General features: G+C 38.7%; 2 protein-coding genes across 3 annotated transcripts in view; both read left to right on the top strand.

Moving 5' to 3' along the window:
* Positions 1-18,661, top strand: part of NUP58 (nucleoporin 58) — a 42,101-nt gene extending 23,440 nt beyond the window's left edge. The window contains exons 14-16 of one of the 2 annotated variants that reach the window (XM_027652211.1): positions 4,737-4,835; positions 7,676-7,771; positions 18,525-18,661. In XM_027652211.1, the coding sequence (XP_027508012.1) occupies positions 4,737-4,835; positions 7,676-7,771; positions 18,525-18,553 (224 nt within the window). In that variant the 3' untranslated portion in view covers positions 18,554-18,661. Of the gene's footprint in view, positions 1-4,736; positions 4,836-7,675; positions 7,772-12,771; positions 14,756-18,524 lie in introns of those variants that run through there. The other variant, XM_027652201.1, reaches the window with a different exon arrangement.
* A 7,647-nt stretch (positions 18,662-26,308) lies between these two features.
* The window catches only part of SHISA2 (shisa family member 2), a 5,909-nt gene continuing 5,588 nt past the window's right edge, over positions 26,309-26,629 (top strand). Inside the window, exon 1 of the mRNA XM_027651715.1 lies at positions 26,309-26,542. Coding sequence (XP_027507516.1) covers positions 26,309-26,542 — 234 coding nt within the window. The remainder of the gene's footprint in view (positions 26,543-26,629) is intronic.

Genomic DNA, 26,629 nt, shown 5'->3' with positions numbered 1-26,629 from the left:
CCTATCTTGATCTTTTTCCTTATATTTGTTTTTTTTAAATACTTTTTACAGTCATTACAGGATTAGTTCTTTATGAAAGACATACACTTGGGATGTCACATTTAAAAGTCATTCCTGCATTTTCATGAATTGAGGTGAGGAGTTTGAAGTTCCTGGACTCACTAGTCCAGATTCAAGGGAGCTGCTAATAACTTCAGTAAACTTATGCCAGTTATGGCACGACTTTTTGAATATTCTCTTAGGAATAGGAGTGAAGAGAGGAAGGGAAAAAAAAAAAGGAAGAAAAAAGGCAGAATTGACCTGTACCAACAGAACTGAGGTGACTATACTATAACATTTTATAGTGAAAGGAGCAAATGGGAGTGTGTGTGGGTTGGTTTGGATTTTTGATTTTGTGTTGGTTTTTTTGTTTGTTTGTTTTTTGGGTTTTTTTTGTTGTTGTTTTGAACTATTTCAAAAGCCAAAAATGTGCCAACTACACGATGGATGCAGATAGAGCAAGGCCATTAACTTACATCAAACATACCAACAGAAGTAGGTGACAATATTTTTTTGCTACATTTTCAGTTGGAATACTTTTACCCTCCATGCAGCTTACTTGAAGACCTGGAGAAATAGAGATAGATTGATGTTTTAAGTGGCACTTCAAGAATACTTAAAACTCTTAAAAAGTAGGGTTAGATGAATAGAAAAGGTACTTTGAGTTCCCTCTAGTTCAAAAATAGAATTAGTCAGGCCTAAACTATTTCAGAGATGTCTTGAAGTCCTAAAAGCATGCTGGATGGGAGCATTTCATAGCTTTCCTAAATGACTGATTTCAGTGCTTGACTTTCTCCCAGTTTCAGATTAAGGCTGCCACTTTTTGTCTTAGTTTTAGTGGAAAAGGAGGAGAATCTGTTCTTTCAGTTTTGCAGGAATCTTAGTTTTCCCTCTTATTTTTCTTTTCCTTGTTTGAGTTTTCAGATGGCCATTTGCTGCAGTAGAACTGCAAATGCTTCGTGTTTTAACTTAGTTTATCCAAATCATAACGTAATACAATCTTCTACAAGTTAAAATTGTGCATATTTCTGTGCAAGACCTAGATCCTGAAGGGTGGGGTAGATGAGGGATAGTAGAAGGTTCTGAGAGAAAAGGCTGTGAAATGAGGTGTATGTAAAGAAGGGGCAGGGGGTGTCTGTGTAATACCTGACCTGCTGTTGCTGTTCTTGAAGATAAGAATAAAACAAAAAAATTAATCTGGCCTTTGAATTTTCTGACTAAAATGTAATACACGGTACTCTAGTATTGAGGAATCAGGATGCTTAGTCTTTTTTAAAAAAATATTTGATATTTACGTTGTTAAGTCTTTCATAAGATGAAGTTAGAGTTAGTTACTGTTCTTTCTCTGAAAAAGATAAAAAATAATTTATTTTAAATTTGCTTTCAGAAGTCAAAAGTTTTATAGCTACATCTAAGCTGTGGGATCAGGAAATGCCAGTTCCTGGGTGTAGATAGGCACCCTGTGTTCTCTCTGTATGCCGAGACTTGTCTGGCTTCTATTGAAATAAATAAAGCCAGTGGATCCTGGCCATATGGAAGAAAGGGAGCAAAGATGCACTCCACTGAGCACCTGGGATGGATAATCAGGACACCAGGACTGTGGTGTGCACATGGAAGCACAATTTTTGTGCAGTTTTTTGAAGCTAGAGTTATTAAAATTATGCTTAACTTTTGTCTGCACACAACCTTTCTCTCTAGTTTAGCGTTTTTGGTCCGAGCACAGCTCTGTTGACAGCAGTGAGGCTGGTTATGCTTTTGTGCCATAGCAGCTGGAATTTTAAGCTCTGCCTCACCTGCACCTTCCCTGGGAAATCTTGAACAGCATGGAAGTTCAAGTGATGGTGGCTAATCTACCTATTATTATTGATTGGACTACAGTAAGATTTTTAGAGGAAATTAAATCCTAGTGCACTGAGTCATTATTTAACTCAGTTGGTTAGAGCATGGTGCTTATAACACCAAGGTTGTGGGTTCAGTCCCCTTATGGGCCATTCACTTAAGAGCTGGACTCGATCCTTGTGGGTCCCTTCCAACTCCAAGCATTCTATGTTTTTAATTCTGTGAGACCTGTAAATGTGCAAGGTTGAAACTGATCTTTCCTGGGTAAGACTAAATTGTTTTAGAGAAAGGCTTTTCTTCAAGCTCACCTTTTCTCCTCTAAAAATACAATATCCCCCAACAACTTAGTTACTCTCTCCTTAGCTGGTGAAGTACAGAGTTAGTCAAAGCTTGATCAAACTGTTAGCATGCTTTGTTATGTTTTGATTTGATTCAGTGTGAGATTCAAGTGCTAATGGGAAATGATACTGAAATCCTTATAGCACTTAAAAATTTTATTGTGTAGCTTAATTTTAACCAAGGTTAGTATCAACCAGTGTATTACTTTGTCAGAATCAGATCTAAGTTGTGACACTAAATTTGCTCACTCTTTGGACCAGCTGTGATTTAAAAATTGCAGAATGTCACTAGGAAATCTGGCTGACCTGTCTGGACTCTCTGTAATGGGTCCTGTTCATTAAACTGAAATGCTCTACAGGGCAAAATATATCAAGTTTTAAGCTGTTAAAATACTTGTTATAAAGAATTTGTCTTATACCTATAATAGCCAGAAGTGCCATTTTTTTTTTGCTAGTGCTTTTGGCATCAAAGAATCTTGCTTGTTTTTTGCTGGTGAAGATTATGTTTATTTACAAGAACTATAAGTAGTGATGATACCTTCAGAACATTATGGTACAAAATCAACAAATATCATATGCTGTTGCTCAGTGAAAAGCTTGCTAGCCTAAGGAATAAGATCCTGTTTTATATGATCTGAGGTGTTTTAGTACAATGTTTTTACTGCATGTTGCATTTGGTAAAAAGCTTGGCCTGGAGGACTGTAGTGATTTGTTTAAAAGGTCTTCCACTAACAGTGCCTCCTACTGAGACAGAAACCTGTGTACTTGAGAAGGAACTGGATATGTGTTTTTGAATTCTTTTACTTTATTAGATTACTGATTTGTGTAGGGGGGTTTGTTTTTTTTATTGTCAACAATTTTTTTCTTATTTTTAAAGAGCTGCTAGGTAGACGTATCAGTATTTAAACTGGATGTAAACAACTTTTAGTTTGAAATCTATGTGAAATTTTGTAATTGCAACACCTGATATACTTTTTTTAAGTTGAAAAAAATAGTTCGGGTTTCCCAACTATTCCCTGTTAAGCAGAGACTGAAAGCTAACAACTTTAGTTGCCCTTAAAATTTAGTTTTAACACTACTTCGAGTATACAGATGTTATTCGGCTGGGATCACATAAGAATTTTGTGTTCCTAGCAAAAAATGTTGCTTTTCGATATACAGTGCCTTTCACTTGATTCAAAATGATTTTCCATTTAGATATTCAAATACTGAAATTATTTTAAAAGCTTGAAATATTCACATTTTAAAATTCTGCATAAATATTACTAATGGGAAATTTTGTAGTAGAAAGGAAGAAATTTTGAATGAAAGTAGCCCAAGTGTTATAATGGTTTAGGAAAAAGGCTGAAATCATCTGAGCTTTATAGTAATATTTGAATAAATCATCACTTTCACAGATACAGTATGTAAAGTATGTTCAAAGATGAAGATGCTATCTTGAGCATAGGTGTGGATGTCTGTGGATTAAGAGTTTGGCACTGTATTTTATCTTCAATGGTTAAACTTTTTAAATAGTGCACTGGAAACTGTTTGAAAAAGACAGGAATATAAGATTGTACTGTGAAAACTGTCAAAATATATTAATTATTTATCAGAATTAATTATTTTTAAATGTGTTAGTAATGGGCTAGCAAGTTGATTGTTTATTCCCCAAGTTTAAGGAGAAAAAAAAAGGAACTGAGGCTGTAAATTTCATCTTGGCAGACTGAAATTGTTTTTTGACAGTCCTGCATCTTATTGCAAATATGCAGGGAAAGTACTGTCAACTTTTTTAAATTATGGAACAAACTGACTCTGAAATTTTGAATGTATCTAATTCATTAAGGTACACAGAACTGTGCCTTTTGTAAATGCTTATTTAAACAGATGGTTTTACCTTATTGAATGGTGTTATGTAGCAGAGCTTAACAGAACTCAGTTATCACTTGTGTGGAAAAAAATGAATTGTCATGTTACTGTGTACTTGACTTGCTTAAAAATGAACAATAAATTTAATAAAATAAAGTCATTGTCTTGTTTTTTATCTTAGTGCTCTGTTTAAATTTGGATGGAATACTTAAGTAGTTTTGAAGAATCCTCTTTATTAAATTAACTTTAGGTAATACAGTTTTAGTTACATTAGGGTCAGTTCTTATGTTTTTAATTTGAAGGTTTTCCCTTACTCTGATTCCATTAATAAGGTGGCAAAATATTGTTACTTGTGAGTTATCTCAAGGTTTTGATTAATGTTTTAAAGTTTAAGGTGAGACTGGTTAACTTTTAAAAATACTAAATTGTGTTCTTATGTTATCAGTTTTGACTAGTTTCACCTTATTACAATCAGTGTTTTCTTAGATTTTTACTAGGTGAATGTAGAGTCAGTCAGTTAAGTGAGAAATTTTAATGAGGTAAAATTTGGGATCTTAATGGGATTTGTTGAAAGCAATGATGTTCACATTATCAAATACTTGAATAAGTAAATAAAGGACCTCTTTACTATGAAAGAGTAAGGCAAGTTTGTTCTCATTTTTTTTATACCAGGGCCACAGCCATCTCTGGGAGTTAGTTTTGGAACGCCATTCGGCTCAGGTATTGGCACTGGCTTGCAATCAAGTGGCTTAGGTTCTTCAAGCCTTGGAGGTACACTTTAACTTTTCTAATCTTTCATTGAATTTATTCTGCACATCTGAATCTCTTGCAAACCTTTAACTCTGCTAGGAGGATGATCTGTTTCAGGGAAGGACCTTAAAATTTGGGAGGTCTGTGCTTTCCAGGCTTCTTACTGCCTTGCAGAAGGAGTTGCTAAGGCTAAGCCATTGTAGTGAAAACCCAGGATAAACAGGAAGAGGTAAACACAAAGAAACTGTGCTCTTAAAGCTAGGGAAGTACATCAAGTACATCCATTTGTAACTCCAACTTGACTTAATTTTACATATATGGAAGTTATACACCGGAGACATTAGACCATGCTGTAGCTCATCCATATAAGTTTTTCACTTGTTAACTATAGGGACTCCTTTCTGCTTGGATTGAGACAAGAATGAATCTTAAAAAATTACTACAGTTCTGGGATTCTGCTTGCTGAAACAGATTTGCTTTAGCAGTCACTCTGTGCCTCAGTGCTGAGGTGGAAGAAAAAATCCTGCCTCCAGCTGAAAAAGCAACATTTGAAATTGAGGGAAAAATACTTACCAAAATATTAATAATGCTAATGGGGAATATATTCCAGGAGAACACATGACTGTGAAAGAGTAGGTGGTATTAAAAAAGTTATAAAATTAATGTAGACCTTTTCATTTAAATATAATGTGTTCTCAGTAGTAGAATTACAGATAGAATTTAAGTGATTAGTAGAAGCTACTGTGCATATAAATTTCCTATCTATGTAGGTTGGGGGTTCCCACAGACACTAATGTCCTCTGAAGCTTTTATAAGATCTGCAAAGAAAATTGATACATCTGCTGAGTGCAAACATAACATGTTGTGGGTTTTCTTGCTACATCCTCTCTTCTCTGCAACCTCAGTCCACACTCCTACATTTTGCCTGTGAACCAAACATACAAATCGGTGTTGTAAAGTATTTAAAATAATGAAACATCACTCAGTATTGGAAAGGTGATGTAATTTAAACATTGCATGAGTTTTGCCTTAAATAATCACCTTGAAATTATCTTTAAATCTACCAATGTCCTTTCTCTTCAGATTTTAAGCTTTTTCAGATAGAAGAAAATCTGTATACGCCTAAACAAGAAAAAACAGAATAGTGGGCTAAAAGGAAATCACTTCTGATTTGCCAGTTTTTCCCACAGTCTTTTAAATGCCTTAAAAAAATCCCTATAAAATTCTTCCATTTCTACCAAAAACATTATAAAGATTGTTCACTAGTCTTACCAATGTAAATAAAAGAACATTTCCAACTGCTTCTAGTTTTGTCAGAAAAAGCTGACTTGTATTTTTTTTTTTTTTCTAGTTAGCTGCTTAGGAAGGTATTTGCTTGCATTATTGATCTGCAAAATGTTTGTCTTTTGATAAATCTAAAAGACTATCTGATAGAAGCAAGTAGAAAAATAAATACATACCTCCAAAGTAGCCTGTAGGTGTGTTCTTGGAAACAAAATAGCAGAATGATTACTTTAAGTTTGTTTGGTTTTTTTAATCTTAGGGGTTTGGGTTTTTTTGAATGGGACAATTTTTAATGTATACTCTGGAAACACCATTTTAATTGGGGAAATTTGCTCTCTTGATTAATTTTCTGTGAATTTTGTCAGTGATAAACAGAGGCTTTTGCATTTAAGTATATAAGTTATGTAGCATAGATCCTATGCTTCATTAAATAATTGCAGACACCTTGCCTGATTATTGGTTATCAATTTCAACCTAGATAGGACAAAAGAGTGTATCATTTAAATGAACTATCTTACATTCATATGATACTTGCCATTATATACCCTTAAACCTCATTTGATTTTAAAACATTTCAGAACACTAGGGAACTTCAGATAGTGTGGTCAATCCTTACTTGTCTTAAAATATCAAAATTATTTCTGTAAAGGAATAGTAAAGGCTCAGTTTGCAGTAAATGAAAGGATTTTCCCTGACACTTGGAACTTAAGATGGGAGCATAATTTCCTCAAATACAAATACTGTTCTCTTTTGGAAAAGCTCTTGAGACAGCCAAAATCAGAGAATATAGTTTTCTTACAGTTCCTGTTGTCTGGCCTCTGTCTCAAACTGCAAGTATCAATTTACTTTTCCTTTGAACTGATCTTGTGTTAATAACATGATTTGAAATCTTAAAAATATTACATTATGCAGTTATAAAGGACAATTACAAAACTAAAGGAATGAGTTTTATTACAGCTATATGTTTATGGCTGTCCTTTGTATGATGATTTTTCACGTTTCTCTTCTCTTTTTAACCCATTCAGTAGTTTCCTAGATAAAGCTAATCTCCAATAGCCTGGGAGAGGCATGACATTAAAATAAACCAAATGTAAACTTAAAAATTGCTTACTCTGTTTTAAGCATAATTTTTCTCCCAGAGTTGTAGATGAAGATTATGGCTTTCTGTAATAGAAGTGATATAACTTGTATCTGAATTTTCTTAGTTTTAGCCCATTTGGTTACCATTTTCAGTTTATAGCAATTTCATTTTCAATTTGACATTTTCAATTTATGTCAATTTATAGCAATTCAGCAGAAATTTCTTAAACTCTGATAATTTACAGCACCTGTTTTTATAGCTTTTCCTTTACTCAGTTTTGGATTTTGAAGGTAGTATTTTTCTCTAATGCTTTCCACTTTGCACTCTTTTCTTAACACAGCGCTGTGTTGAGAATGAAATACTCTTGAGACAGTAATCTTAGGACTATTTGTTTACCAAATATGTTTGGTCTTAGAATACTCACCCAAAACCTATGTGTCTTTAATTGCTGTGTCTGAATTTTTTTTGTTGTATGTCTTTACTATTATTCTACTAGGATTTGGAAGTAGCTCTGCGTTTGGAAGTAGTGCCACAGGAGCATCATCATTTGGGTTTGGAACTACAAGTAAGCCATCAGGAAGTCTAAGTGCAGGTTGGTTTTTTTTTTTCTTTTAATTTGAAATTGAAGGTTATCTTAAAGCAAAAGTCTTATAATCAAACTGCTGCATTCAGTCTAAGAAAACTACTGAAACAAATATGCTTAAAGGTGCATGTGTATATCACCAGTGAAGTAACTGTTTACTTACTAAATACACATTTTCAGATCAACTTTTAGGTTCTGCTAAAGGTCTCCTAGGTAGGCAGTATTGAGTGAGCATTAATGTTTCCCATTTGATGGTGTCTTTCTAATTAGGAGTGGAAGCAGGAGATCAGATGCATCAGATTGTATCAGATGCAGTCTGAGGCACAGAAAAGCAGTGACTACTTGAATGCAGCAGTTACTGAGCTATTGAAATTAGTATATAAATTTGTGACAAATATACCAGTAATTTGACTTACTGTATTTACAAGTAAAGTTAAAATTCTTTTCTAGAAACCCAAAGGTTTCCTTTAAAGTGTATAACTGCTTACTCTATTTGAATAGTAAGTTATGCATATGTTATCTCTGTATATATTCATAAATGATTACATTAACTACTTTGAAAACATTTCTGTGGCAATTGAACTACACAGCATTCATTTCACTTTTTCGTTTTCATTTTGTTGGGGATGATAAAATTAAAATATGGATCCTATTGCTCCCTAACTCAAATGTCTGAAATCTTAGTAACTTCTATAGCTTGCATCTCTGTTTACCTTTTAAATAGGAGTAATAGCTATGAGCAGGTAAATAGATTACTATAGTCTGTCTTACAATCTTTTTTTCAATGACAGATGGAAGGAGGATCATGTCTCCTGGGATTGTCTTTTGGTAGCATGTTGGGTTTTCTTTAAAAGCAAAGTATTTGTTTAATGGCTATTAATACAAAAATAGCATTTTGCTAGTATTTATTAGGAAGTGCAATGCTTTTTGTTCTGGATTTTCCTTGGTTAGTGATGAGTTGCATGGCCTGTAAAGTACCATAAGGTGGAAATGGCTCACTAAGCTGGTGTAACGTTGATGAATGTGTAACAACCTAGTAAATTCTTGATAGAACTTTCTCTGATTTTACAGTATACAGTGTGTATGCATCAATCTTCTTATACTTTGTTTTTAATATCAGAAACACCTGAAAGACTTAGGCTTCTTATGTTTTTATATTGTAGCTTATTTTTCCCGAAACCTATATTAAATTAACTATTCTATATATTATGTATATAAATAATATTGCAGCAGTTCAGGCTGCTAAAGTACAAAGTTCATAATTTAGTTGTTAGCTTATTAAAAATATAATTAGAAGACCAGTTGTATGGATCAGTTCTCCATCACTAAGGAAGTATCAAACCGAAGTAAATAACAAGTCTGTCTTAGCTATGTTGGTGGTGTGCAGAGGCAGTTTTAGGTATCACTTCCTTGTATTCCTCAAACCAGGCTTTGTCATGGAGCCAGTGCCACCAGTCTCTCGTTTGCAAGTGCAGGAATTGGACTCAATAAAATTGGGTCCAATATAATTTTCAGTTATATCAAGAGTCTCAGCTGCAGAAGGTAGTAACCAGAAACAGAAAAAGACAAAATGTAATTTCTGTTATTTTGTGCCAGAAAATTAAGTGGTCATGAAGTCCTGATCTAGATTGGGATTATGGAACCGACACCTCTATAAAAAATTAGGTAGCCCAGAAACACACTAACTTTAACCTTTTATACCCACAATCCTATGTCACATAGCACCTGGATTGCATATGATCTTCAGTTTAATTTTATCAAGAATGCATAAATGGGTTTGAATGATGCCTGAGGCTCGCCAGGTTATATTTTCTTTTACATGTATTGTTTCTCAGCTAACATTTACAGGATACTGAAACCATATTCTGATTTATATTACCGTATAATACTTGTGTCTTGTTTCTGAATCTGTTTCTTTAGACAAATGGGGTGAATGTGGGTTATGGGATTTACTGTTGCTGCTGCTTTTGTTTAGATATGAGATCTTAAATATTCTCCCAGACTAATGTCTAGTAAGTATTCCAACACCCTGTTCTTCTAGGCTGCTTAGATAATGCCCCAACTCTCCTCCACGTTTTCCATGAGTTTGTTCTTATCTTAGAATGAAAATTATAGATCTCCAAATTGCTTCTGTCAAGTGTATGAGTTAGATTTAGTTGCTTTAAAAGATTTGAAGATGTTTCTAGGGGTATTACTGCTCTTCTCAATTTCAGTTTGTGTGTTTGAAGAGAAAAATCTGAGTCCTCTGACAGTACTTGAGTGTCTTCTAATAGTAAATTTGGCTTAATCCAGGAGCAGTTGTTGTGTCCACTGTATCAACAGATGAAAAGCAGAGCAGCTTTCTCTCAGTTCCTTTAGTGCACACAGTGGCAAGATGGAACAGTGTCTCCAGATTCCCCCTGAAACACATACAGGCACTGTGGAAAGCTGACTCCAAACCAAGTCACATTTAATTCCTACTCTTATTTATTTAGTGGCAACTAGAAAGGCCGATGTGAGTGGGCTGTTGTAAAGGGCATTAGGACTCTCAAAGTGATGGGAAAAGGACAAAAATCACCATTGAATTTATAGATAAAATGTTAAGGGAGGAAGGGGTGTACAAACACAATTTTTGTGAAAACACGTGCTAAATATTCTTTGAAGAGCTGAGTTCAGAATTTTTGTTGGAGACTTATTTTTATTGAAGTATAGCAGCCTCAGTAAATGGGATAAGAGATAATCAAGTGGGACCATGGCTGGACATACTCATACTGCTGAAAAATAGACCTGAATATAATCCATGGGTACTGTGAGCAGCTTTTAGATACAGAGGCTATAATAAATCAGTCAAAGCTGTCCTAGAAATACTTTCAGATCTAGAGCACCCATTGTGATGTGCAGGATGAAGGCAGAAATAAATTGGCTTTGAGATCTACTGAACTGTTGTTTATCCCTGTAGCATTAAAATAAATTAAAAATAATGTTATGGGGAGGTGTGTACCCATCTTTGGCTTACCTAGGTAAAGGGCTGATGGAAGCAGAGATGCAAAACCTCTTAACGCCCTTCAGGGAGATGCAAAGGCTGTGCCTTCAAAGGGCAGGTTGTCATTTACTTTCTGAAAATGGCTGTTTACACATAAGTAATACTAATTTCAACAATGAAATTGCTGACCACATTGTAACTATAGTTCAAGACTCTGTGATTCTTCCCTCTAAAACTGAGCTATTCTGTGACTGATTCTCTTCCCTTGCAGTGGGAATAAGACTCAATGTATACCTTGTTCAGGGTTTTTTTTCCTGAAGATTTTTCATTTGAGTATTCAGCTTTAGGGTTTGGTTTACTTTTAATGAAGTACCATACCATGGCCTTGCTATGCTGTTATGATGGGACAAAACCATTTAGATGAATTTCCCACCTGCCTTTCTACACTTTTATGGCTGCCCTAAATGTCACTTCTAACATAACAGCTATTACTTTCCAAATTATATCTAAATTAACAAGCATATTTTCAGTCTTCTATCACATAATCTATGCATCTCTTACTCTAATATTACTCAAGTAAAGCTCAAGCTGCCTTCCTTGCATGCTTCAAAATAATCCCTGCATCTAGGAGCAGCAACGTGGAGGTAATTTATGAACACTTTACCGTTGCCTGCTGAACTCCTGGCACTATAGATCACATATAGCTTTATCATGAATGGCATTAATGATGCCATTTTCTATAGGAAGCAATGCTTACCTGTTATCTCAGGTACATACTTGAAATAAAAAGGTAACTTACCAACAGTTTTGGTTATTAAAAGACTTTCATTCATGGGTCTCCCTGATTAAGAACAGAAGACACAAGCTTGTGAGAGCTGCTTCAGGATTCTGAGGAGATAACCAGTTGGGTTTTTAATTCTGTACTTTCAAAATATTTAGGCATTGAGTTGAAAATACTGATGTGATCAAAGGATTCTTTTAGTGCTAGAGAACTAATAAAACAATGTTAAGTAATGCACATTGAGAATATACCCTTTGTTACTTGTGAATCAGTCCCATTTTTCTTAATATTTTAACTCTTTGTTAAAATCTTAACTTGCTTGTGTCATACTTGTTATTTTGTGTGATTGGTTGCCTTCTTGGTTTCCTGAGAGAACATAAAGGGAAGTTATGAAGCTCTGCTTCTTATTAACTAATCTTGGCAAAATTTCTAGCATTCTGTAATAGTTGCAATTATTATCCAAGTTGGTTGTTCACAAGGGATACAAATTTATAACAGAACGTTAAATGAGTTGGTGTTACTGTTGCTGGAAACTAGAGGCGGATTTTCTTCAGCCAATATTGTTTCATAGCTGAACCAAACGTTCACTTTGTTTACGTTGATAGAGGAGGGTGGAGGAGTTAAAATACACGATTTGCTTACATAGTCATTCAGTTTTTCCAAAGCTTTGTCTCCAGTTTTGCTTTTTAGTTTAAATCACAAAAGGTATTTTTAAATATCAAGAATTTGGCAAGGATTTTGACCCTTTTCTGCTTCACATTTAAGGTGTGGTATGTGCCATGCATGTTATAAAGCCAGGAAAAGGTAACCAAGCTAGTAGGAAGGCGACTGGGTGCTCAGACTCCAGCTTTGTCGTTCATCTGTTGTGAGTGAACTGAGTGGGCCATGGTCCACTTGTACCTTCTGCCTTCTCTCCCACCTTAGAAGTGCACTGCATATTTATGCTGAGAACTTGAGGAATCTCGAGAAAATGGTTCTTCTGTTGTACAGTTTCAGTGGGAGTTTTGGGTGTTACTGTTGTAGGATAATGGTATAATAAACTTGTGATTTAGGATATAATTGGACTCACTGAGATAGGCTGTGTTAGTGCTGTAATATCCAAGTTCTCTTGGCAAGTCCGAGTGCAGTAGCAATGTGTTCTACAATGTTAGTATAAAGTATTACAAATGCTGGTAATAAAGTGCCTCGTGTTCATAACTTCAAGGAGAACAGACTTGCAGTCCTGATATAACTTATGTTTTAAAATATTTTTCCTTCCTTCATAAGGCTTTGGGAGCTCGACTACATCTGGGTTTAACTTCAGCAATCCCGGCATCACAGCATCAGCTGGCCTGACGTTCGGGGTGTCTAATCCTGCATCTGCAGGCTTTGGGACAGGAGGGCAACTTCTTCAGCTGAAGAAACCTCCAGCTGGAAACAAGCGAGGGAAAAGATAGGCACCCCTTTTAGGGAGGGGGAAGTGAATCAACTTTGTTCATCTGAAAAGTCTATTTTTCTAGATTGATGCATTAATTAAATTGCATCCCAGGAGATTTATAAAAATTTTGCTACTTTTCCCTTGTCTGAAATACAAAATTAAATCATATTGAACAGCTATTTTCTTGTGAATAGAAACTCGTTTATGTATTTTTATTTTGGGCCCTAGTTTTAGAAATGTTCTATACTGCATTATTATTAAAGAATCTTGTAAAATCATCTATTTAACCTAATGTTAGTAGCAGAATATTTTTTGTTAATAAGCTTTATACCATATGAATATATGCATATTTGTTTGGGGTTTTTTTTGTACAGATAAAATCTATTCTAGTACAAATACTAGAGTTCATATCTTCTGTTCTTGGATATGGCCTTTAAATCTACTTCAGGGTGTCTTTGTGTATATGGATGTAAATATATACAGTACAGTGCACACATCTGTGTGTATGTATGTGTATATATATATGTATAAAACACAGATGTGCATACATTTCCCCATAGACAGATCTCCTTTTCTTTGTGTGTTCTGTTTCTCCATGTTGCTCTGTGGTCCTACAGAGTTTCAAATAGTGGGTCCTAGGCTATGTCATCATTGCTTCTTGTGTTTTGTTGTTTAAAACCAGCTGAAAATGTTTACTATTTCATGAAGTTCGGTAGATAGTAGTTAGTAGCTCTTTTGTTTTTGTTTTTTTTTAAATCTTTTTTCTTGGCCCATTTAGCAGCCAACTCTAAAGAAGTATCTGAGATTTTGACACAGACATTTCATAGGTAGTGTTCCCAAACTGTTTGAATTTTAGGGATTTTTTTTTTCTCCTGAGCTGAAGAGGGGAGGGTATTGCAGGATTTCACCTGAAAGCTCAGGATGCCAGAAGGTCTGCTTGCAAGCAGGGCTGGATGAGCTTTTCCCTGCAATTGAGGGAGATGGGATATGCTGTGCTAATTAGCTGAATTAGCCGTTCCAAAACCAAGTTGATTCACTAGCTTCTTAGCACTGCTGGCATTGACTTAAAAGCAGTTGGATATCTGTTTTTAATACAAGGTATAGTACAATAAGTTGCTGCTAACGAATGGAGGGGGAAAATTATGTAATTTAAAGGTTAAAGCTATTGCAACAGTAGTTTATGAGTCTTATATATTACAGCATCATAGCTTGTTGTGCTGCATCTCCAATTCGGTGTGCACTAGGAATATCTGGGAAAAATATCATAAGGATGAAATAGATCAATTGAGTCTTTGCAAATAACGATACTGGATTGAAGTGTGAGCATGAAACTTTGGAGTCACGTTGCTTTTTATGCAGAGTTGTCATTTGCTTTTTATTGTTGAAGTGTTATTACCATTTTGTATGTTTTGGAAGTGTCTGCATTCAGCAGTGATTGCTCTTCAACAAATGTTCAGTTTGTCACTTGATCTGATAAAATTAAGGGAAACTGAGCACAGAATTCTTCACTTTTGTACTTGTATGTTATTGCATCTTTGTGAGCAGTCTCTTAGGAAAGGATATAATGTGGTTTTTCTAATGTCACGGAAAAATAAAGCTCACGGTTTATTTTGATTTTGACCTGTTTTTAAACTTTTATTGGGCTGCAGTCAAAACTGTAATGTTTGTATTCCTTTGTTACTGCTTTTTTAAATAATTAATATGTTAAACCACTGGACTCTCTTATAATGTATTAATTTGTGAAACTAAATCTAAATGTGTACTGTTTGTCCATATGTGCATCTTACCATTGTGTAAACAATAAAACAGTAATGCTGTGATCCTTGTAATACATATTTGCCTATCTGAAAGATCATTTCCTGCTATTCTCCTGCATTATAAGAGAAACAAAAACCCCATTGGTGATATGTAGAATCATTTTCCTAGAATTTATATAGTGCAAAATTGTTCTTGCTGAATTTAGGGACTTGATCTCTGGATTGAAAGTGTGGAACAAAAGGAGGTATTGTATTGTGGGTTTGTCTAGAATCTCTTCATAGTGTGCTATATAAACCTGGATCGTGGTGTAACGTAACACAGTGCTGGGAATGGCTTTGTAAATTGGGAAGCAGTCTGAGCCTCCCGGGTACTTGTGCTCTGTTTCTTTTCACATTAAAGCAACAATTATACCCTTAATTTAGTGTAAGTGAAAATGGGATTATAAAATGGAATAATCACATGCTGGACTACAAACTAAAGTCAAAATGGGATTTGAAATAACTATATTCCCAGAATATTTACTTGGGTGGTTGAATGTAGTCATGATGTTCAGGGATCAACATTGTAAACACTGTTTCAAATTATTTTTTTCCCCCAGTTTAAAGATATGTAATATGATTAGAATGCAAAATACAAATACATTCAAGGTGTGGCTTGGTTTTCTACAAAGCAAGTTAAGAAGCTGACCTATACTTAAACACCATAAAATTAAATCAAGTCTGGATTATCTGTTCTATAAAGAAAGAAAAGTATGTACTGGAGTAAGATGGGGTTCTGTATTAGTTTGTACCTTGGTGTACAGCTGTGGTGTAAACCTATGTATGTGACCTCTTTCTTTACTAGAATTAACTTGCTTTTTCTTCAGTGTTCTTTCTGTGATGAAGACAGCAGGAGGAGGGAGAGAGTTGTGCCTTGGATTGCTTGTTTTAGGAACCTCTTTCTGGTCCAGAACTTTCTTTGCCCTCACATTTGTCTCTGCTTCTGGCAAATCAGTTAGCTAGATACTACACTTACTTACTGCTTTCCTGTAGATTGTGAGGAAGGAGGTTGAGATAAGGTGGAGTGAGACAGAGTTTATGCATCTTCCTCACCACAAAAAATCCAGATGCAACTATACTCGTTCCATCTGTGTATTTGTAACATAACTGTGTTTTCAACCTTGACTGCTTTTATAACACAATTTTTTGAATTAAAATAATGTTCAGGAATGCAGGATTAGTGGCCTGTTTTCCCTCTTTGACATCAGTGGTAATTCTTTGGTCTTTTCCAGTCTATACTACTCATGCTAAGAGAAGAAATAATCCAGAGTCAATCATGTCAGCTCTCTTAAGTGTTTTTCCAGGTTATACCTGGAATGTCTCAGCAGGAGATATGAAAGAGGCACCTTGCAGGTACTTAATGAGAAATTAAGAGTAACAATATAAAAATATCTATCTGTACCATAGAGCATAAATGCTTTATGCTCTGTAAAAAGTTTGTTTCCCTAAAACCCTTATCCAGATTTCTAAGAACAAAGAACTGGCTACCCCCAAAAATTTCCAGCAATATGTTATGTAGGTCTTGGACTAATTGCTGGGAAACAGCTGTCAGGCTTTTTCGCTCTTCCCTCTCATTAAGTACCTTTCAGCACTGTGGCTGCTGCCTCCAGACACCAGTGGATGGTTGAATTATCCCTGTGGTAGACTGGTACAGCTTCTCATGGAAATGGGCAGGTGGGTTTAGGGAGGGGAGGTGATGCCCACAGCAGCTCTGGAAGGCAGCGGTTACCTGCTGTGACAGTGCCTGTGGAGCTCCAGCCCAGCTGTGACGTGCCATCTCCACCCAACCAGACTGGTAGGTTGCTTAAAAAGAGGATGGAGCTGGTGAGGGAGGAGAAGTGTGGGAAGAGGTGAGGGGATGTAGTGCGCAAGGCTCCCTGTTGTGAATGGGACAACTCATTTTAATTCAGTTGGGGATAATTTCTTCTGATCTCAAATATTTATGTCTTGTTATTTTTCTAGTCCCAAAACAACTGCATTTATAATATGATTTTCTTGTATTGATTGAATGTTTTGTTTAGTAGGTAGAAATAGCAGTTTTGTTTTCTACATGGGTGATTCTTTTTTGGGGGGGGAAAATTATAAATTAACTTTAAATTATAAATTATAAATTAACTCCATAACCAAATGAATTAAAATATAAAATCAAGGGAGTCCTGTCAGGATTCCAGTAGCTCTGATGGAGAATGCTGCTTTCAGCAGGTGGCAGGAGGCTGCCAGTTATATACCACCACAAAGCCCTGTCATGCAGCATGTGTAGGGAAATGGTCAGTGTCCTGCTGTGCCACCCCCAAGTCTGCAGGGCCAGATGGGATCCACCCGAGGGTACTAAAGGAGCTGGTGGAAGAGTTGGCCAAGCCAGTTTCAATCACTTACCAGCAGCCCTGGCTAACCAGGGAGGTCCTGGTTGACTGGAGATCAGCAAATGCGTTGCCTGTCTACCAGAAGATGCAGAAGGAGGATCCAAAGAACTACAGGCCTGTCACCCTGAGCTCTGTGCCGGGGAAGGTCATGGAGCAGATCATGTCAAGTGCTGCCATATGGCAGGACAAGGGCAAGCCAGCATGGGTTTGTGAAAGGCAGGTCCTGTTTGACCAACCTGATCTCATTCTGTGACAGAGTGACTTGCTTAGCAGAAGGGCTGTGGATGTTGTCTGCCTGGACTTCAGGAAAGCCTTTGACACCATCTCCTACAGCATTTTCCTGGAGAAACTGGCTGATCATGGCTTGGATGGGTGTACTTGTATCACCAATAGTTTGGCCAGCAGGACTGGACAGTGATTGACCCCTCGTACCTGGCACTGGTGAGGCTGCACCTCAAGTCCTATGTTCAGTTTTGGGCTCCTCACAACAAGGACATTGAGGTGCTGGAGTGTGTCCAGAGAAGGGCAGTGAAGCTGGGTCTGAAGCACAGATCTTATGAGGAGCAGATGAGGGAGCTGGGGTTGTTTAACCTGGAGAAAAGAAGACTCAAGGGAAACTTCTCATTCTCTACAACTGCCTGAAAGGAAGTGGCAGTGAGGTGGGGGTCGGCCTCTTCTCCCAGGTAATAAGTGAGAGGATAAGAGGAAATGGCCTCAAGTTGTACCATGGGAGGTTTAGATTGGGTGTTAGGAAAAATTTATTCACTGAAAGGCTTGTTGTCAAGCACTGGAACAGGCTGCCCAGGGAAGTGGTTGAGTTGCCATCCCTGGGAGTGTTCAAAAAACACATTGACATGGTGCTTAGGGACATAGTTTAGTGGTGAACATGTGACCTTTTGTTTTCAGGTCATAAACATTTTCTGAAACACCTTTAAGGTGGTAGACTTTTGTTGAACTTCAATATTTGAACAGTCCCTCTCACCCATTTGACTCCTGTTGCTAGGAGGTTTATTACTTAATGCTTTTTTTACTCAGCCTCGGGAATTTAATCTTTATAGCCCACGGCTGCAGCTAAATGCCACAGTGAGGAGGTGAGTAGACTACATGTTTCTTTAGCTTTGATACCTTTTCCAAAGAATGGTTTGTTTTCTGTTTTCTCACCTTTTAGAAGTAAGGCAATTCTAGCTTATTATGAACAGGCTATGATTAAGTTTAGAAGCATCTACAAACTAGAAGAGCTTCAGGGTTCATTTTACTTTTGAGTATAGATCAGTCCCCACCAGGATATCAGGTCATTTCTCTTTGAACAGTTTATGGAAAACTTGGAATATGTATTCCTATCCTAAACAGGTTGATAGCTGAAAGAGCAAAAGATACTTTATTTGTTTGTTCAATAATGTTTCACAGACTGATGGATTTCTCTCTTTCTTTTCTCTAATGCAGGTGTCACCCTAAGGCAAGTGCTTGGTTAGAAGAAGGACAGCAGCTTTTTAGAATGTCATATAATTGCTTCCAAAATCCAGTTCTGATTAGAGGCCGGTATATACCTCCTGGTCAAAAAATCCCTTGCTGGCTCTCTGTATTTAATATGGCACTTTGTGTTAACAGGATATACTTCTGAGGCGATGATGGTCCTAGTCACACAAGCAAGCTAGGAGGATGAGGTTTTGATCAGACACTATGCTGTAGTAGAATGGGAAAGAAACACAGACTTGATGAATATTCAAAATCAAACTATTTATTATACAAAACTCGAAATTCTGAAAAATACCACATACTCTTATTAGGAGAAGATGTGGGTAAGTTCTCATGGGGAAAAAAGATGATGATAGGCAGCTGAAGTAGACTTTCAGTTGAGTGAAACCTGGGGGAAAAAAGTATGCACAAACTATGTACAGTTGGGTAGTCTATTAACTCCATGGTTGAGTACCTAAGTAGAAGATACCCTAAACTGAAAAAACATCCAACCCCTTCTCATCCTGTTAAGAGTGTTAGCATTCCTTGGCTGTTTGGGCTACCCTTATTTCTTTATCAACATCCACACAAAGGAATTTAACCTTTGAGCATAAACACTTTCACTGTTGTTCTATTTGGGGACAAAGTAAGATACCTGTGATAAAGGTGTCCATTTGGAAAAAAAAAGTCTTATCTTTAAGAAAAAGGCTTGGAATGGGGCACAAATGCTGAGTGGATGAAATGGCAGTGAGCAGTTAGTCCTTCATAGTGTAGGGACATCTCTCCATCTCTGCTGGAGACACTCATTTTGTGACAATGTGTGGAGGAGTGATGATGAGCATACCTATATCTTACCAGTGTGCTGCCTTTGTTGTTCAGTGCAGCTGTGCTTGGCACAGCTCTCCAGTGTGTTGCCTCTTTTATCCTTAACAGCAATGCCAAAGGCAGCTATGGGGCTTCTGATTTAGCACCAGGTCAAAGTGAACTGACTGAAGCGATAGCAAAAGGAAAGTGCTAGCCTTGATGCCATGGAAATGAAACTTAGCAATGCACATTTTATCAGTGTCAAACAGGAATTGTCTTTTTTTCTTTTACCTTTTATTTTGGTTGCTGACTAAGGGAACTGGTGGCTGTCTGAAGGAACTCACTGCACCTAACATTGCCTTTGCTTACCCCCACAGTAGCGGTGTAATGCTTAAAGTACAAGAATACCTTTAAAGAAGCAGGCACATGTCCGCATACCTCCAGCTGCCAAACCAGCAGCAAGAGTCATTCCCAGGGAGGGCAAGACCTTTGGCTGCCAACTAAGCTTATGCAGTATGGACCACAGGGCAAACCTCCTACTTGATCCTGCAATAGCAAAGTGAAGTTGATGCTGACCACTGCTCTGAGAGCAAAGAGCAAAGGCTGTTAACATTGGTTTTGTTGGCTTCAGGTGTGATGATGCTCTGTCAGTGCCAACAGCAACCTCCTGCTTGCATCAGGGATGTGCAGAAGTGGCTGAAACTGCAGAAAGACTGGTAGCTTGTCCAGATTTAATTTCTGTAGTGAAGATACAGGTCTAATACAAATGCCTATTAGCTTAAAATTATACTTCATTAATAACAGTATTTAGCTAGAAATACTCTTCTAAGTAATTTGTGATTTTACACTTCAGAATTGTCACCTTCATCATCCCCTCTCCCTGTGACTTGTTTCTACTGCTGCAGTAGCTGGTGCAGTCATTACATGTTGCTCTGTCACGGCAGTATCCATGCTGGGGTGGCATCAGGGCTTAATAGGCTTCGGAGCTGTTGGGAAATATGGGGGCTAAAGTGATATAGGGGTACGATCCTGATCTCAGGCAGACGGATGGTGATACCATTCCAGCAGTGACAGAAACAATAACATTAAAATGGAACATCCCTGCAGAGTGCTGGATGTATCATTTAAAGTTAGCCTTGGGAAATGGAAGGGGACAGAAACTCCAAAGCCTCCTTGCCAGGCTAGATCATCTTTAAGGTAAGTCGTATTTGAGCTGTGGTATTTATGTCAAGTAAAACAGGAATGATACAATACAGTCTTTTTGCTTCTTTTGTAAGCAGTATAAAAAAATGTCCTGATCTAGAAAATATTCTCATAAATATTGTTAGTTTTCCACAACAAGTTGCTGCTTCTTGCTCATTTGCAGAAATAATCCCTCTATAAAACCCAAACTGCAAATTTAGCTGTACCAAGTCCTTTGAACTGTACCCAGAGAAGAAGCGCTTTTTTACTTGCTAGAGCTCACTGAACTTACTGTACAGGCAATAACCTGGGCTACAGCTGTGTGGTGATGCTGCTTTCACTACATGGTGACTAAATCTTTGTCTTGCACTGTGGCATGAGGAGGTGAGCACCAGTAAATTTCTGTTTTGAAATTATCCTTAGTTTTCTCTGTCTGCATTTGATAAAATGCTTATGCTTTATGCCCTGTGTGGCATAAACTGGAGTGTGAATGTGGAAAATTCCTGTGCTTTCCTGGCTTTTTCTTTTTTTAGTTGAAACAACTTTATAAAAATGATACCTTGTCAAATTGGCCAGTGTCACTGTGAGGGCAGGCAGTGGGAAGATGGATTTAATCCACAGGTAATTCTTCCTTTGTTTTTGTCTGTGGAACTGAAAAAAAAAAGGCTAAAATTCTTTTGTTTTTTGCCAGTGTCTGGAGTGGTTGGTTAGTGCAGAAATAATAATTCAGTTAGGAAATGGCATCCCTTTCAATTTGAAGATGTGCACATTCTCTTTGTGTCCAAGGATTTACATACTGGACAGCAACCTGTTGAGCCTGCAGTAAGTGGAAACTCCCAAAATCAGTGTACTAAGACTCCAGGGAGCCTGACAATTGTACTGATCAGGGCTGAGTAATTGGACAATGCTAACAAACTCCCTAAAGGCCCAGTCCAACAGGGCTCTATGTTGGAACTGGGGGGATGTTTTCTGAGAAACAGTCTCCTCCTACACTGGTAAATTTGGACGGAGATATCCCCCAGCGCTCACAGATACTGTTACCCTGCTCACCTCCCTTCAGCCTGCATCCCCTAACCCCATTATCAAGACAGTGTGCATTTTGGAGCCAGACATGCGATAGGGGAGGTGTCTGCACCGGCTGTGATAAGGTGGTGCCAGCCCTGATTTCTGCTGTCACTGCTGCATGTTCTGAGACAGTGAGCACTGACAGCAGGAGCTGAGCTTTGCCCACTGACATGCTCAGTGCCAGTGTAGCCACTGCAGATCCATAGCCCAGCCCCTGAGGAGTGTGCTAACTTCATATCATTTCATTCAAAGCTATTTTTATAGTCCTTTGCCTCTTTCTGTGAGAGTTGGTTTTTTTTCCTTGGGTCATCTTGATCTAATTATTTTCCAGGAAATGAGAGCCAATAAAAGAAAGCCTTTTGCTATGAATACATGTGTATTTTAAAATGTAGATATTAAATATGGTCCCTGAGCAGAAATAAAAACCAGTCTGGCTTATGCAACTAATACCACAATCGGAGTGGCAGTTTCGAGCTTTAAATGTATTGATGGTGTTTAAATTATGCTTACCACAGGTACACCTACACTAGTGTAAAAGGTAGTTAATAACCAGGGTGTAAAGAAAAGGAAACCCTACTAAGTTAAGCCTATATATTCTGGTAACTATTCTCATCTGGGAAACTATGTTAGTAAAACCTGTCAGTATGGATTGCAGTCTTGAATTCAACAGTTCTCTGGTACAAAACCCATAGTGATGGAGTTTCAATAACACTACCCTTCCCACTAACTTCACATGGGGGCAGCAAGGCATTGCTTTATCAGCAGGAAATACAGTTTTGCCTGAGAAGCGACTTTGCCAGGATAAATGTGAAAGATGCAGGGATTGCCGACCCCTGGCTCCAAGGTGATTTGTTTATAGGTTAAAAAAACACACAAACAACTACATGGGGTCACAGACTGGAATGGTTTCCTTTATTTTATGTTACCAGGAAGAGGAATCTCTGTTGTTGTACAAACTGCAATAAAATGTAGCTCTTATGGTAAGCGTGGCCAAATCATCTAAACAACAGTACCATGATAATGAATTCTAGATTTTCTCTGGAATAAGGGAGGGAGAAGACTTCAGGTTATGAGTTTTAATTTACAATCCTGATTTGCAGTGTCATGGACACAACTTTAGGGCCAAAGAATTCTCAAATCCAGATTTTCAAGGTTTCTGATAAGGCTGCAAAAGTGTTTGACGGTAATGATGTAATGACAAGTACACGAGCTAAATATAATGAGAAAGGTACAAAAGTGCCTGTTTGGTATCCAGGGCTGGGCAATGAAAAGCAGGTCATCTCACTTATACCCAAGTGACAAGGCTATCAAGAATGAAATAGAAAATCCCAAAGGGGAAGAGAAGAAAGCATCCATCCACCATCTAAAGTTTATCTCCAATGGGTCAAAAAGAAAAGAGAATAAGAGTTGCTGCTGGTTTTGTGTCTCTCTGACCATCAAGGGAATGTGGCAAGCTGCAACAGCATGGGCTGGAAATATGATAGGGAAAGCAAAACATCCCTAACAGTGAGAGCCGCTCACACACCTACAGAAGCTCACAGCAACTTGGAGAGTTGCATTGCAGGGCTTTCCTCTTCCTAGCTCTAAGGAGGTTCCAACCAAAACAGACAGAGATACAGAACAAGGTGAGAGGTCTGGGTTCCTGCATCATCTTGGAGGATGTACACCCAAGGGGGAGGAAGAGGGACTGTTGTTTCTCACTTATTGTTACAAATTCCTCTTATTTGTCCTTTCTTTTCTTTCCTTCCTGTCTGATGCAGGCTGCCACAGCCAGCCCCAGCAAATGCTTGTGGTACCTTGTTGTGAACAGTTCAGCAGCTCAGACTCAAAGTGGGGTATCCTTGTTTTTCCCCTTCTTGAACTGCGAGCTGTTCAGGATGAAAGACTTGCTTTTTTATTATCTCTCTTTTTACGCCTTTTCTGGTATTGTCTGTTTTTGAATTAGGAGCAGTTTGTATTTGCAAAGAGCATTAGTAAATGAGGCCTACCAACCTTAGGAAAGCAAGGCACCGTGCTCTGAAGGCACATAAAATTCCCATCTGTAGAGGGACTGTAGTAGAAAAACAGCAAAAATGCCTTTGTTATAATAAGGAGAATGTCTGTCAATGCAGTGACTGAATGAATTTACAAGGTAAGAACATACTGGTCTTACACAGTCACTTGTGCATATGGTGGCGATTATCCCACAGCAGCTTTACCTGCAAGGATCAGCGGCACAGGGAGCTGTGCCACAGCTCTGTGCCCAGGCATATAGATGTGCAGGTACTGCTCTCACACAGCCAGTGCAACAGCTGAACACTGGGTCCTTTAGAAGCTGTAAAGTGCTGTAGATGGGCTTATCCCCTGCACTGACAGTTTACAGCTCAGTGTGTTAAAAATTATATGCAAAATGCACTTTAGCAGTTTCAGACAACTAACAAAAGTTCTTTTACCTCTTATTTTCCCTGTTCCAAGGGAGATGATTTTTCAGGAATAGCAGAATAGCGAGTTCTTCAAATTACTGAAGTAAAATGTGGTTATTTGCTTTCCTGAGCTCATGCTTTTGGCCGGAGAGGACAAAGAACATGTCTACTCACCCAAAGGCCTCAGAAAACTACACCTGGTAGTAGGGCTAAAAATTCAGAGGTTTGTAGAAAAAAAAAATAAAAGAAAGTTGAAGCAGATAGAGATTTATAGACTGTGTGATCATTATTGAATATCTCTAGGCTTTCAAAATCTCTCCCCACTCTAACATCTATATGATGTTTCAGTTATATCTAAAAGCTGCACAACACTCGGTTTGATGGGATAAGTGGATTTTGTGTCCTACAGGATCTGGGACCTTAGTGGTGAGTTTATTTTATATTGAAATAGATTAAGGTAATTTATGCTAGACACCAGACAGTGAGTGAAAAAGTCGCAGAGTGGAAAAGCCTGTTGCCATACTTACGTATTTTCACATAGTTTGGTTCTGGATTTTTTTGTGTGTTTTTAAACTTAAATCATAGGGGTATTACTTGATCAACTTGTAAAGACAGTGAGGAAAAAAACCCTCCACTAGTTAGTCTATTGCTAAATAGGATCTAAAGCATTTTGCAAAGTGCCAAATGTTTTAAGTTTTACAAAAGCATAATGAGGTACGCTATTATCTCTGCTGTTACCTATACAAGTTGAAACAAATCCCAAGCTTGAATATATACAGTACCTGTTACAGATAATCTCTGCAGGAGATCTGGTGCTGGTACTTTGTTGTGATCGAGGCTCCTAACTTGGAGTATAGATAGATTAGATTAGATAATTTGCTTTTTACCTATCTTCTCATAGTCTGTTATTGCTATTGAAAGAGATCCACCATGCTGAGTATCAGTGAACCATCAACTCGAAGGACGGGGCTGGGAAAGTATTTTGCTTGCCACGTATAAAAGAACTGAGAAGCTGCTTTTCTTATTATGAAAATGTGACTCCAACTCAGATTTAAAGAAAATGATCTCGTAGGAAGATCTCTGTGAATGCAGGCGTTTAACAGCTGCTGTGCTGTCACTTGTGGCTGCCAGATAACCAAAGACAGGTCACTGGCGGGAGCTCATGGTTCTAATTCCTTCCCCAGACAAGCCCCTTTCCTTGCTGTGACTCATTGCTGACCCACAGCGCAGGGGTGTCTTGGGCAATGGGTGTTGTGGGTGGTGCGGGGGGAGTGTACAAAATCCACAGCTGTCTGTGGTGGGCTTCTCGTGCCAGAGCTGACAGGTTTTGAGATGGAGCATCTCAAACTCCATCATTCAAATTGCTGCAAGTTTCATCTTGTTCACCCAGCTGGGTCGATTTGATGGCACAGAACCTGCAAACCCACTTTTCATCTTGATAACTACAGACTTTTCCAAAGGTTAGCTGCTCCGGGTTACTAAACATCTCTGAGGTAAGTAAGGTGTGAGGTGTGTGGGAACCACCTCTGCTCAGCCACTGGCTGAGCTGCAGAAGGGCTGTGGCCGGGAAAGTACTCACTGCGAGCAACAGCAAAACTCAAGGGGTAAAATGCAACTATCTGGGCCTTAATTTGAGCAGAATCTGCTCCACCGGACCAGCAGCTCCATGAAAGCCTGCAGCCCCAGAGTGTGTCTGAAAAGAGAACAAAACAGGTGGATGAAGAGGGCGGGGGAAGGACCGATATGTTGTCAGGGAAGGACAATAATTTCACTGAAGAAGAAAAGCTTGAAAGAATGAGAGAAATAAACAATACTTTGCAGTCACATTCCTTGCAGTGACAATCCTTACCAGCAGGATTTAAAACCAGTGCCCCTTATCAGAGCTGCCCTGTTTGTGCCTTTTTATTAAAAGAAGTATTATTTTACTTGATGTAATGCGGTTTAAGTGAAATTTGCGATCGGTGCCACAAGAGCTGTCTCAGAGGGAAGGAGAAAACACAAACTTTGTTGACACCTCGGGCGTGTTTAAAGGTGCATCTTTGTTTTCCCGCTGACTTTTAAGAAGTCGTGAGGCAAAAATACGGGCGCCCGCTCTTTTGGGGGCGGGGGGATGCTTCGGTCATAGCGCCCGGAAGGGCGGTGGGGAGAACGCCTGTCTGGGACAGCCACAGTGGGTCTTGGAGGAGGGGCAGCGCGACCCCCGGGCTGGCCTCTGCTGCCGCACTCGTCCCCTTCTCCTTCTTCCCTTTCTCCCTCATCTCCTTCTTCTCTCCGCGGCGGGAGCGGTACCGCCCCGTCGGGCAGGGGCGGGGCGAGCGCATGCGCGCTGGGCAGCCCCCGCCGCCTATAAGAGCGGGAGCGGCGCCCCCCGCGCTCAGCGGCGCAGCGGGCGCGGTGCTGGACGGAGCGGGCAAGGGAGGTGTTGGTGGCTCCTCAGCGCCGGCTCCAGTCCGTCGGTGGGAGGATCGCGGGCACCCGCCGGCCTGCGCCCATGGGCGCGGAGGAGGGCACGGGCCGGGCCGGCACGGCGCGGCGGCGGCGAGCGAGAGCCGAGTAGCGGCGCCCCCCGCCCCGCCGGTGCCGCTCGGGCGGTGCGTCCCGGCAGCCGCTCCGCACCCCGTCGGCCGGCCCCGGGCATGT

This window comes from Corapipo altera, unplaced genomic scaffold (genome assembly GCF_003945725.1).
Source record: "Corapipo altera isolate COAL_440 unplaced genomic scaffold, ASM394572v1 0, whole genome shotgun sequence".
Classification (NCBI taxonomy): Eukaryota; Metazoa; Chordata; class Aves; order Passeriformes; family Pipridae; genus Corapipo; species Corapipo altera.
The sequence above is the reverse complement of the archived record's forward strand: the minus strand, read 5'-3'. Positions and strand labels throughout refer to the sequence as shown.